The 12,831-nt window shown below is 44.5% G+C and overlaps 1 protein-coding gene across 1 annotated transcript in view; it reads right to left on the bottom strand.

Moving 5' to 3' along the window:
• The window catches only part of Axdnd1 (axonemal dynein light chain domain containing 1), an 85,054-nt gene extending 82,099 nt beyond the window's left edge, over window positions 1-2,955 (bottom strand). Inside the window, exons 1-3 of the mRNA XM_005363907.2 lie at window positions 2,797-2,955; window positions 1,695-1,867; window positions 912-1,015 (exon numbers count right to left, since the gene is read on the bottom strand). Coding sequence (XP_005363964.1) covers window positions 912-1,015; window positions 1,695-1,867; window positions 2,797-2,893 — 374 coding nt within the window. The 5' untranslated portion in view covers window positions 2,894-2,955. The remainder of the gene's footprint in view (window positions 1-911; window positions 1,016-1,694; window positions 1,868-2,796) is intronic.
• Between the last annotated feature and the right edge of the window lie 9,876 nt (window positions 2,956-12,831).

Raw genomic sequence — 12,831 nt, forward strand, 5'->3', positions numbered from 1 at the left:
CTGAGATCTGTATTCATGGGTTCTGGGGTGACAGTGAGGATGGGGGTGCTGAGATCTGTATTCATGGGTTCTGGGGTGACAGTGAGATTTGGAGGTGCTGCTACTTGATGGCCACAGTTTAAGAACTTCTGCTCGGAAATGCCAGTTTACTACCACACGCAGATATGACTAGCATTTATTGTTTTATATCATTCCCAGAAATACTCTGTCAAATTGTGTTCCATGAAGATTGTGCCTTATTCATCTGAAAGTATTTTCCATTTATCAAAATCTCTCTGCATGCCTTGCTTACATGCCATGATCATATAGCAGTTTATCCGCACTTAAGTGTGTAGGATATTTGATCTTATTGAAATTACTTTTCTCATGGGTGAAAAGGATGGATAGAGTTGCTCAGTTTTAGGTGCATTTAGGAGTACAGAAAAGCAGACACGAGAGGACGGCGATCAGAGCATCTCAAACCACAACTCGATGTTTAAGTGTGAATGCAGGAAGAAGTACACAAATGCAAGCCAAAAAGGAAAAGGAAAAGAAAGAACCAGACGTGGAAGAAGTCTCAGTGGATAACGGATCTTGATACCAAAACTGATGGCCTGAGTTTAACCTGCAGGACCCGGATGTGGAAGGAGAGAACCGATTCCTACAAGCTGTCCTCTGATCTTACACGTGGGACATGGCAAATATGCACACTTACATATAATACATAAATACAAAATGTATGGCCAGAATTCATAGCTACTGTACTGATAATAACCATACATATATCCTTTCAGAATTATCACTTACCAACAATACTGCAGTTTGACAATCCGTAATTCTAGTGTTGCCATTCCGCCCCCTCCCCAGACTGTCATTCAAATGAAAAAATAATTCTATCTATCTTAATATATCCCACTCTCTTCCTTCTTTACCTTCCAGCTCCGGTTAGGGAAACAGGATGATCAATCAGATATTTTAATTTATTCCTTCGAACAGGGTGCTGCCAGACACGGTCTACAATGCGCGGAAGAACACCCTGTGGGGAAAAAACACAAACGTCCAGCAGAGGGCACTCTAGTCAAAGAAAAGTTACCAATTTAACTACATCAAGGGCATTTGGATGCTTTACTGAGGAGGGGAACTCTTGATTCAAGAACATGTCGAAAGGCAAATTAGAATATTAAGAGCATCAATAATATGCTTGGTAAATTTACATAAAGTAGGTTAAGAGAAATAATCAAGCAATGGAAACATTTGCTCAAAAGTTCTGAAGCTTTTTTACTTTGGTTGTTTCTGGTTTGGTTCTTTTAGTTTTGTTTCTTGAGACAGGATCTCATTTGGGTAGCCCAGTCTCACCTGGAACTCATGTAATCCTCCTGCTTCAGCCTCTGATGTTGGATTTGTCAGTGCCAGCCACCATGTTTAGCAAGATCTAAATTTTCTAGTTGGCAAGACGTCTCAGCAGCTGAAAGAGCTGGCAATCTGATGACCTGTGTTTCTCCCCAGAACCGATGGTGGAAAGAGAGAACCAACTACTCCTGGAAGCTGCCCTTTGACCCTGTGCCCAAACTCGTACATGAACTAATAATTAAAATAAATAAATCTGAATTTTAAAAGAGCATCTGAAATATATAACGTATGCTCACCAAACACTTAATAAAGTGAATTTTAAAAAAGATAATGACCCCAGACATTCTAGGCATGTGTATACGCACCTTCGGGGCTTTAAGTTTCTTAGAAGGCAATAAGTTTTCAGGACATGGACCAGCATTGGCTGCATAGTTCAGAGACAGAAGGACTTCCTCGGGGATGAATTCATTCGGAAGGGAAGGAGGAAGGGGTTTGAGATGGTCCAGCATGACTTTTCTCTCCTTTAGCTCAGGAAGTCCTAAGAAAGTAAGAGGAAAGAAAAACTCTCAAGTGGAGTGTCCTGGGGAGTTGGAGCTCCCCCACCTGCCTTACTATGTGTGTTCCTAACAGGAAGAGCGCTTCCAGCGGGCAGGCACGCAACAGAGAGTCCTTAAAGCGCAGAAGAGCATCCAGTGCACAGAAAGGTGGAGAAGGAGAGGAAGCAGCGTATGCGACCATGAAGAGAGACACAAATAAGATGACTGGGCTACAGAGCGAGCATACAGCCAGCCTGGACAGTTGAGTGAGAAAGTGAATAGGGAGCCAGCTCAGGGCAGAGTCCTTGCTTAGTGTGTTTAAGTCCCTGGCTTGAATCATCTGTACCTCCTAAATAGTAAAAGGCTTGATGGAACTGTAGCTAAATATAAATAACAAAGCACACCAAAAACCCCTAAGTGACAGGAAGACTGGTGGAAATTTCAGTCTCAGAGTAAGGATGAACGATGTCTGTACTTGATCCGGATCCTAGTACAAGTCCACATTTATCATATAAAGTCTCATCTCACTATGGAACTCTTAACTGTCGTGGAACTCACTCGGTAGGGCAGGCTGGCCTCAAATTCACAGAGATTCACCTTCCTCTGCCTCCCCAGAGCTGGGATTAAAGGCATCAGCCACAAAGCCCAGCACCAAGGATGAAAATTTTAAGAATTCTCAGAAAAAAGTCTTGAATCTTATACAAATAGCCATACAGTATTTAGCTGTGTTTATCTTATCCACATTGTTCCCTTAAAGTCAGAGAGCAAGGAGCCAAACAGGCGTTGTTTCAGACACCTGTTAGTATTTAAACGAAGATGAAAGAGAATTCTGACTTGGTAATAGCCAGGTTGTCTGAGGAGAAGGGGAGAATGGATTGCGGATTCTGCCAGTAGCCATGATGGCTCTGTCCACAGCATCGCTCAGGTTTACCTTTGGTCTCCTCCTTGACTAGAGAAAGTTTTGACTGTTTGACCTCAGATGTTGACGGGGAGTTCAGCGAAGTTCCGGATGCTTTTTGGAGAGACATAATAAACTATTTTTCCAGAAAATTAGTTCAGAAACGAATCAAAATCGTGCTGGGAACTTTAGGCTCCCCGTGGTTCTGTAGGCAAAACAAGGCAAATGAACAAAGAGACCCCTTGCGGGTTTATGCTCAGATTGGAATTCGGAATTTATCTAGCATGGTTTCCCTTCTTTGTTCTCTCCGACGACCCGACGTGACAGGGAGGGGTATGGATGGGTCAGAGTCAAGGCCTAGCCCCGCAAAGTCAGGGTCCGCTGCCCTACAGACGGCAGGCGGGCGGGTCAGCGCGGCCCAGCTCCACGGGCTCGAGTGAGGCAGGGCTCCCACGGTTCCTTCAGCAGAAACCTGTGGACACTGACTCCCGCAGCTGTACCCACAAATTACGTTTCCCACCAGGCCTCGGTCGGTAGGCTCTTTCCTGGAACGCCCTGCGTCGTCATGGCAACGCAGGACCCCGTGTCCTAGCAACCTGTGGTCCGGGCTGCCTCCGGCGGCGCCGTCAAAAGAAAAGACAAATCGAACAATCCCTATACTATCTAGCTGTTTCTGTGTGATCTTAGTCGTGCGTCGTAACAATAAGGAAAACAAATACGTGATCTGGTTGTTGTCTCGGAATGGGACGGTCTCTAGCGGCCGCTCTTTCGGCTGTGGACTGCGCAAGCGCAGGCCCAGCTGGCCTCCGAGCTCCCTTAGAGACTCCTCTGTGGCCCTGTCCTTCGGAGGCTGTTGTGGGAGTGGTTTCCGTCCTTGTAACGGGCTTTATTGTTTTGCGTATTTTTTATAAATATCCCCGGTGGCTTCAAACTCAAAGAGATCCTCCTGCCTCTGCCTTCCAATTGTTGGGATTAAAGGCGTGCACCACTACGCCAGGCCCTACCAGTTCATTTTTATAGCATGTCAACAGGGATTTCATATTCATCTTGGATGCTCAGATATTAGCCTGCAAATCTCCCTGAAGGAGTCCGTGAGTGGAAAATGGACTAGCATCTGTATTTAGTGTAGTTTTATTAAAACACGAGGATCTAAATTAGCACTTTATTTTTATTAAAGGAGTTGGCTGCCTAGGCGGGGTTGAAAACCCTCCTGACTCCACCAGGAGTACTAGGGTCACAGGCATGCACCGCCACACCTGGATTAATTTGGAACTTTCCAGAAGTGATGCGTTTTAGTATCTAGGAAATTTAATTACGGCTTAACTAAACACTTCTCAAGGGAATTGGTAGCTTGGGGCTCTAAAATTGAAACGTCTCCTATCGTCTAGTTGGTGGCGGTAGTGAAGTCCGTGCGTGTTTATGAGTGTGCGTTACAACGCTCAGGAACAAAGCCAGAGCCTTGTGCGTGCTAACTAAGAGCTCCAGCACTAAGCTCCACCTCCAGTTCGAACTCTAGTTCTTTATCATTGCTCCGTTCTCACCTGATGCGCCTACAGGGAGAGATAGCTTAGCTTCAGTGCCCGTCCTAAAAACTTAGAATAATTGCCTTATTCGGGCTCGGACCAAGAGCAACAGTGAGCAGCCTTGCCGACCTTGAATATGGATCCCACGAGAGCTTTCTCTCGGTAAATTTACAAACTGTTATCTCAACTTGGTAAATTAGATGCGCAAACTTGGTTGAGTTCAAATGGACCCTAAACTTCCACAACTTGGTTCCCCCACCCCCTCCCACCCCATGGTGTTTCTTTCTTGCCTCTCTGCATGGCAATGGATAGCCAGGCACACTTAAATTTCTGAAGCGACTTCTCCCATCCCACTCTCTCGCACTGCACTGCAGAAATAGGTGGGGACAGTTGGGCCGTAGAAAGTGACTGTGGGCCTGGTGCTCCCATAGGGGCTTCGCTGGGAGAATATTCTGATGTCAACTGCTGATCCTGATGCGCTCCAACAGTCAGCGTTCTCTGGAGAGATGAGCACACTCGTGCTGCAGCAGCAGGGACAGGATGGGCAGTCGGTGAAGAGCAGACTGCTGTGGAGACTGGCAAGAGCCGAGTGCAGGCAGGTCCAGTTTGATAGTTCAGGAATCTCAGCACTTGTGAGGTTGAGATCTGGGCTGCAGAAACTGTCTCAACCCCCAGTTCTATTCACCTTCCCAAAAGGAATGACCACAGTAGGGAAAACGCTAGAATCAATGCCACTGAAAATGTAAATCAGGCCCCATTTATTTATTTGTAACCTATAACATCGCTCCCTCCCTTAGTCTAGGTAAGAAAGCCCTGCCCAGTTATTTGTCTGCTCCTTCGGCTACCGTTGACATAGAAAGCTGCCTGCAACTAGGATGAAGGGCACTTGAAACATGAGATGATGAGTGCATGGCAGCTATTTGGACTACAGAGCTAGGGTATAATGTTTGCTAGCTGTTTACAGGGGTCTCTCTGGATAACAGCTCGAGCTGTCAACTAGCTCTTGTAGACCAGGCTGGCCTCAAACTCACAGAGATCTGCCTGCTTCCCTTCCCAAGTGCTGGGATTAAAGGCGTGTGCCACCACTGCCAGGCTCCTCACCTCCTTTTGAGACAGAAGTTTTAGCTAAATTACCCTGGCTAACTTAGAACTCATAGTAAACTATGCTAGTCTAGAACCTGCAACCATTTGTTGTCCTCTTTTTAATTTTTCTCCCCCCCCCCTTTTTTTCTTCTGTTTTTCAAGACAGGGTTTCTCTGTGTAGCTTAGGAGCCTATCCTGGAACTCTGTAAAATCAGGCTGTCCTTGAACTCAGAGAACCACCTGCCTTTTGATCTGCAGCTGTCCCGTCAGCCACTGCAACTCCACTGCTCTCAGCAGCGGTTAGTCCTGAGAGCCGCTGCAGCCTGAGGGAATTGTTTCCTCAGGCACCAACTCTTTCAAAGCTACAAAGGGAGTTTATCTAAATCTCTGTCCCTCTAAAGAACTCAGGATTCAAAGGTTGAGTCCTGCTCTTGAGAGACTGAAGAGCAGCAGCTCACCTGGCCTCCCAGTACTCTCCAGAAAACCTCATGCTGCTCCGTCCTCCTTCAAAATCCCTCTCCACCCGACTCCTCCCTACCATTTGACCACAGGTGAATGTTATTTAATCAAGCACCTTTGCATCATTAGACAAATGTTACAAAGCTGGCACAGAAGTAATACACCTTAAGATAATATTCTACAAGTGCCATTCTCCTGCTTCTGTCTCTGAGTGACGGCCCAGGCCTGCTAGTTTACCCTTCTCTACCCGTGGTGCTGAGGAGGCTCTAAAGCATCATGGCTACCAGTCTAAGAATGTTCTAAAGGTTTTTTGTTGCTTTTCGAGACAGGGTTTCTCTGTGCAGCTTTAGAGCCTGTCCTGGAACTAGCTTTGTAAACCATGCTGGGCTTGACCTCACAGAGATCCGCCTGCCTCTGCCTACTGAGTGCTGGGATTAAAGGTGTGTGCCACCACTGCCCAGTTTATGTTTGGTTTTCTAGATTTACTTTTACTTCTTTTAGGTTATGTGCATGCGAGGGTTCCCACAGTGCAGAAGGAATCAGGTTCTCTACACATGCAAATACTACACACCAAAGGGTCTTTCTAAATATATTTATTTACCACATTCTTCACATATGCAGTATTTTGCCATTTTGGATATGAACACAAAACTTAAGGAATTTTCAGAGAAATGTGAACAATACATTTTAAACAAATTCATTATGCCAGTCATTGAAGATCTGCAGGAAGAGGTAATCAAAATTCAAAGAAAAAAGCAAATAATGTAACCAGAAGCTATCTTTAATCTCTCTCTCTCTCTCTCTCTCTCTCTCTCTCTCTCTCTCTCTCTCTCTCACACACACACACACACACACACACATACACACACGCATGCACGCACTAACCTCTGCTTCTGTGACCTAGGACATGCAGACCCGAGATAACTCAGGCAGCCCTGCACAATCCAAATGACAGGACCTAGACCAGGGCTTCAGCGTCCCTCACACCCAAGAATCAGCTCATTGACCCATTGGCCACATCTTTAATGACTAGGTATGAGGGCTGCATGTTTTGACAATATTCGAAGCAGTACAGCTACCCTTCAATAAGACATGGCAGAAGACCTGTGTGCCATCCACTCACCTGAAGATAAGTGCTCCATGGGGTGGGGGAGGGGCCATGTTGAAGCACAGACAGGAAATGGAGTAAAGATGAGGGTGAGCATATAAAAAAGGGAAGATGTGTATCTTTCCATTTAAACACTTAACCCAAGATAGTTCTAAAAATAACCCATTCTTTTTCTCAAGTCTAAATTAGCTACTTAAAAGCATTTCACTGGGGGGCTGGAGAGATGGCTCAGTGGTTAAGAGCACTGCCTGCTCTTCCAAAGGTCCTGAGTTCAATTCCCGGCAACCATATGGTGGCTTACAACCATCTAGAATGAGGTCTGGTGCCCTCTTCTGGCCTGCAGACATACACACAGACAGAATATTGTATACATAATAAACAAATAAATAAATAAATATTAAAAAAAAAAAAAAGCATTTCACTGCCGGGCGATGGTGGCGCACGCCTTTAATCCCAGCACTCAGGAGGCAGAGGCAGGCAGATCTCTGTGAGTTCGAGACCAGCCTGGAAAAAAAAACTCAATAAAGACTTAGAAGATTTCAGAACCTTCCCACCAATTCACAGCTGATTGTTTCTCAGCTGCCTATTGAACTGGGGGTGGAGAAGGGCTCCGATTTCTGGCAACAACTAGCTGTATTTATTTCCTATTTAAGCTGGGCTTATAACTGATGTTTTATTTCAACAGTGGGTCTAACACTCCATCACCTGGTGGCAGCTGTATGAATCAAATCTATACACAACCGTCACGTGCTGTGTTCCTCAAAAGCTCCTAGTTCCTCCAGTGTTAGTTAGCCACAAACGCCTAGAGACTGAGAGTTCCTTTGCCAATGTGGGCAGCTACACACAGTATTACAGACATTATGTGGAAATTACTGAACAGGATTAGTAAGCAAGACACAAATTTGATTAAAGTAATGAGCTATCTTCAGTTAAGACATTAAGGCTGGGTGGAGTGCTTGCCCAGCATGCAGAAGGCCATGGGTTTAGTCTCCGGTACAGCACAGAAAAGGAATCGATTCTGCCTTGATAAAGCCCTTTTTTACGTCATCAGAAATTCTCACTGGGGTTCCTCCTCTCTGTAATCCCAGGACGTGGCTATGAGACATGCACATTAGATACGTGATGTAAATACCTAGGTCACAACAGCGATGCTCTCTAGAGGCTTGCCACTTCACTCTTGAGAAAAGCAGATAAAGCTGAAGTGATTTTGGAGACAAAACCGTGACCATCTGGTTTAAAATAACTAGGTAAGACCACCACAGGTGTGGCGGTTCCTGCTGTTACTCTCAAGAGGCAAGGCAGGGGAATCGCAGCCTATCAAGGAGCAGGTGGACTCCATCAATAGTAGAAGGCTGGGGGCTGCTTACAGGAGCAGCAGTAATTCTTGGGACCCTGCCATTCCAAAGAGGTAACAACCTAGATTTAGGTTTTGACTGTACGAAGATTATAAGGCAAGTTTCCTGCCAGGGCTGGCGCTCTGCAGCGATCCTATGAGATAGCCATCTTTCCCATCATACAGAGGAGGAAAACAGCTCTGTCCCGGGTCACTTTGCTGTGCCTGGGTCTCTGAATCCACAGTCCATGCTTCAGTCACCTCCTGACTGGCTCTCAATCTGGGACAGGAGAAAACCACCCTACCAACGGAGAGGAACAACCCTAAGTAGATGCATTGTGTCTGTTTGTGTGATGGGGCTTGAGAGACAGGATCACTGGTCTTCAACTTCAGCTGGTTGTGTAGCCTGGAATAACCTGGAATTCCGATCCTCTTCTCCTACCTCTCTAGAGCTGAGTTTTTCTTTTTTCTTTTCTTTTTTTTTTTTTTTTTTTGGTTTTTCGAGACAGGGTTTCCCTGTGGCTTTGGAGCCTGTCCTGGAACTAGCTCTGTAGACCAGGCTGGTCTCGAACTCACAGAGATCCGCCTGCCTCTGCCTCCCAAGTGCTGGGATTAAAGGCGTGCGCCACCACCGCCCGGCTTTTTTCTTTTCTTTTTTGAGCAGAGTAAACATAACGTTTATTAAGGAAAGGTGAGAAAGAACTCATGAATGGGAATTCCTCCTGGGAGGGATACCCATAACTAATGTCTTAAAACTATGTCATATAGGTTCAAACCATCACTATCAGTTTTGTTACCACAGCCATATGACTTCAGCTCAGTGGTTCTCAGCCTTTCTAATTCTGTGACCCTTTAAAACAGTTCATCATGTTGTGGTGACCCCAACCATAAAATTTCATTGCATGGTGTAAACCCAGCACTCAGGAGGCAGAGGCAGGTGGATCTCTGAGTTCAAGGCTAACTTGGTCTACAAAGTAAGTTCCAGGACAGTCAAGGCTACACAGAGAAACCCTGTCTCGAAACAAAAAACAATAAATTATTTTGTTGCTACTTCATAACTGTAATTTTGCTACTGTTACGAAGCATAACCTAAGTATCTGTGCTTTCCAATGGTCGTAGGTGACCCTGGGAAAGAGCTGTTCTGCCACCCAACGGTCATGACCCACAGGTTGAGAACTGCTCTTTAGCTTCACCCCCTCCCACAAACATAAAATTGGACTTGCCTCAAAATTTCTTATACTTTGCAAAACAGATCTTTTTTTGAATGAGCTCTCTTAACAACAAATAAATAAACACCATCTTTTAAGGTTATATAGACCAAGCGAGTGATTTTCAAGTATATATGACTTGCCCAGGAAGCCTGTAATAGTTCATTTTTAGGCAATAATTTTAGAGTTTCAAAACAAGTTATGTATCCTAAATGAATTAGTTTTATAACAATCTGTTTGCAAATACAGATTATTTCTAGGTTGTACTTTTTTTTTTGGCTTTTCAAGCAGGATTTCTTTGTCTAACAGCTCTGGCTGTCCTGGAACTCACTTTGTAGACCAGGCTGGCCTCAAACTCAGAGATACATCTGTGTCTGAAGTACTGGGATCAAAGGCCTGCACTAACACCACCCAGTTATATGTTTTGGAGCCTGTCCTGGAACTAGCTCTTGTAGACCATGCTGGCCTCGAACTCACAGAGATCCGCCCGCCTCTGCCTCCCGAGTGCTGGGATGAAAGAAGTGCACCACCACTGTCCAGCTTACATTGTACTTTCTTAACCTGACAACATCACCAACTTTTTCCCCAAAAATAACAGAAACAGTCATACATTTTTTTCCACTGCCAAATATTGCAGCTACTGACAAGAGCAGCCCCAACCAGGTGTGGTAGCACACACCTTTAATCCCAGCACTGGGAAGGCAGATACCTGAGTTCCAGGATAGCTATGTAGAGAAACCATGTGCAAAACAAAACAACAAAAAGCAAGGTCTTGATGTTTTACTTAAATTTTAACATGAGACAAGTAGCATTATCCAGGCAATTATAATATATTAATCCACCACCTAAAAAACAAAAAACAAAACAAACAACAACAAAAAATAACAAACAAACTAAACTTGCCCCCCCCCCCCATCTAGGATTGAGAATAAAAACATCCAATACAGAGGTAGGAAAAGACGAAAACAGACATCTAAATGCAAAGTCAAAACTGCTCATAAAGTGGTTCTCTTGTATGGTCACTTAAAATCAGCCATCATTCAAGCTTCGAGGAAATAAATACTACATCCCTTATTTTGTAGACAGTCTCATTCTTCACTGAAAACAGTTTCCACCCATTGGCACAATAAAGGAACCTGCTTGGAACACACCATTAGCAAGAAGTCTGGGTTTTATTTTCTTTTTAAAGGGTTCATACAGTAATTTGAAGACAAGGGTCCTGCTAAGGCAACCAACAAAGTGGCCACATGGCTGCCAAGCCGGTCTTCTTTCAGAGCACCCGCCTCCTCAAGGGGTCTGGACTTTTGAAGTTTAAGACAATCTTACAGTTCTAAGTGGTTTGCAGTCCTACACACATGCTGATCACCTAAAATCTTGGTAGGAAACGCATCCCTAAGGAAAGGCCTTGTTGGGTGTGGCAGCACATGCTTGTAAACTCCGGCACCTGAGAAGGCTGAGGCAGGGGCATATGAGGTCCATCACAGCTTGGGCTGCAGAAAAAGACCTTGTCTCAAAAAGAGTGGGTGAGGGGGAAGAGCAACCCTGACTGGTCCAACAATTGCAAAATTCAATACTGCTACAGAGTAACACTCTTTTCTGAAAATGCACACACAGCACTTCCCAGAATGGGGCACCCTGAAATCCCATCCCCTTGCTGCAGAAGACTAGTTTATGAGCAACTTTCAGACCATTTCTGTTCTCTCATTACATTCAAAATGCAATTACACATAGAAGAGACTTATTTTATCCAGTAGTGGTACACGCCTTTAATTCCAACACTTGGAAGACAGAGGCAGGTGGATCTCTGCAAGTTCAAATTCAGCCTGGTCTACAGAGTGAGTTCCAGGACAGCAAGAGCTGTTATACAGAAAAACTCTGTCTCAAAAAAAAAAAAAAAAAAAAAAAAAAAAAAAAAAAAAAAATTGAAAGAGTGACTGGCTCACTTCACTCTTTAAGACACAGGCCAGAACTTAGTAGGCTCCATTCACAGTGTATGATTCAGGGGGTAATGACTCTGGGACAATACTGACCACTCGTTTGGGAACAGAAAGAAACTGAGTCTGCTGAAGGTAGAGCTGAATTCAGAGCCAGCCTCTGAACACAGCAGGTGCAGAAGCAGGAGACATACACGTGGCCCACATCAAGAGTGATCATCAAGGAACTCTCCATTATCTTTTTGTGAGACTCAAAATGATTTTTAAAACCACTCTGAAAACACTTCGCAAAACTGTACAGAGAGTTGCCAGGATACCAGCAAAGACTCAAATGGCTGTGCCATGAACAATCCATGTGCTAGCAGCTTATAAGGCTCATTTCTTTGGGCAGGAGGCTGAACTGCAGTTCTGTGACACCCCTTCCAATGTGCAGTCCTCACACACAATACCCATGCACACAAGCACAGCGGGTCCTTCCGCCACACCAGGAATGGGCACTGCAGAACGTGGAAATGTCACATAACGAGTACATGTCCTTACAAATGATCATACAGCAATTTATTTAATCTAAAAATATACTGTTAAAGTATAATGATGGGACAGATGCTTCAGAAGCCAGCTTCTGGATCCTTAGTAGACATTTAGTATTAAGAGAGATTAATACTTCCATTATGGACTCACTAGTCTATACAACAAGAAAAGTTCCTAGTTATTAGACAAGAAAGCAACTGTACCAAAAGAATACTTCTAAACAACTTAACAGTTAAAGAAAAATCTTCAGGCGTGGTGGTATCTTCTTCGATCCTAGCACTTGGGAGCAGGAGGACAGGGATTCAAGGTCAGCTAGGCTACAGAGTAAGTTCAAGACCAGCCTGGGCTACATAGCAAGTTCAAGACTAACCTGGGCTATATATATAGCAAGACCTTACCTCTAAAAAGAAAGAAAGAAAAAAAAAAACCAACATCAATAAAATCTCCTACAGAACTTCTGAAAGCATAAATAAAACACATGGCCAGCTCATTGAATCTGTTTGAAAATGACTTCTCAAGTTTTGAAAGGAAATATATTTTCCCTTCATACTTTGGACCCTTAAATTTGTACCAGTATTGAAGGTGAAAGACTGCTAATTTTTTCAAAAGCAAAATCACAGTTTATACAGAAAAAAAAAAAAAGAGTAGACCAGAACTTTCAGAAAAATACAACATGGGGGCTGGGGTGTGGCTCAGTGTGCTGCCCTGGGCAAGGCCCTGGATTCTATTCCCAGCATAGAGACAAAGCAAAGCCAAAAGCAACAAAAGATGTGAGCAGAAAGCATATCAAGATTATCTTTGGGCCGGGCGGTGGTGGCGCACGCCTTTAATCCCAGCACTCGGGAGGCAGAGGCAGGCGGATCTCTGTGAGTTCGAGACCAGCCTGGTC

This window comes from Microtus ochrogaster (assembly GCF_000317375.1).
Source record: "Microtus ochrogaster isolate Prairie Vole_2 chromosome 6 unlocalized genomic scaffold, MicOch1.0 chr6_random_2, whole genome shotgun sequence".
Classification (NCBI taxonomy): Eukaryota; Metazoa; Chordata; class Mammalia; order Rodentia; family Cricetidae; genus Microtus; species Microtus ochrogaster.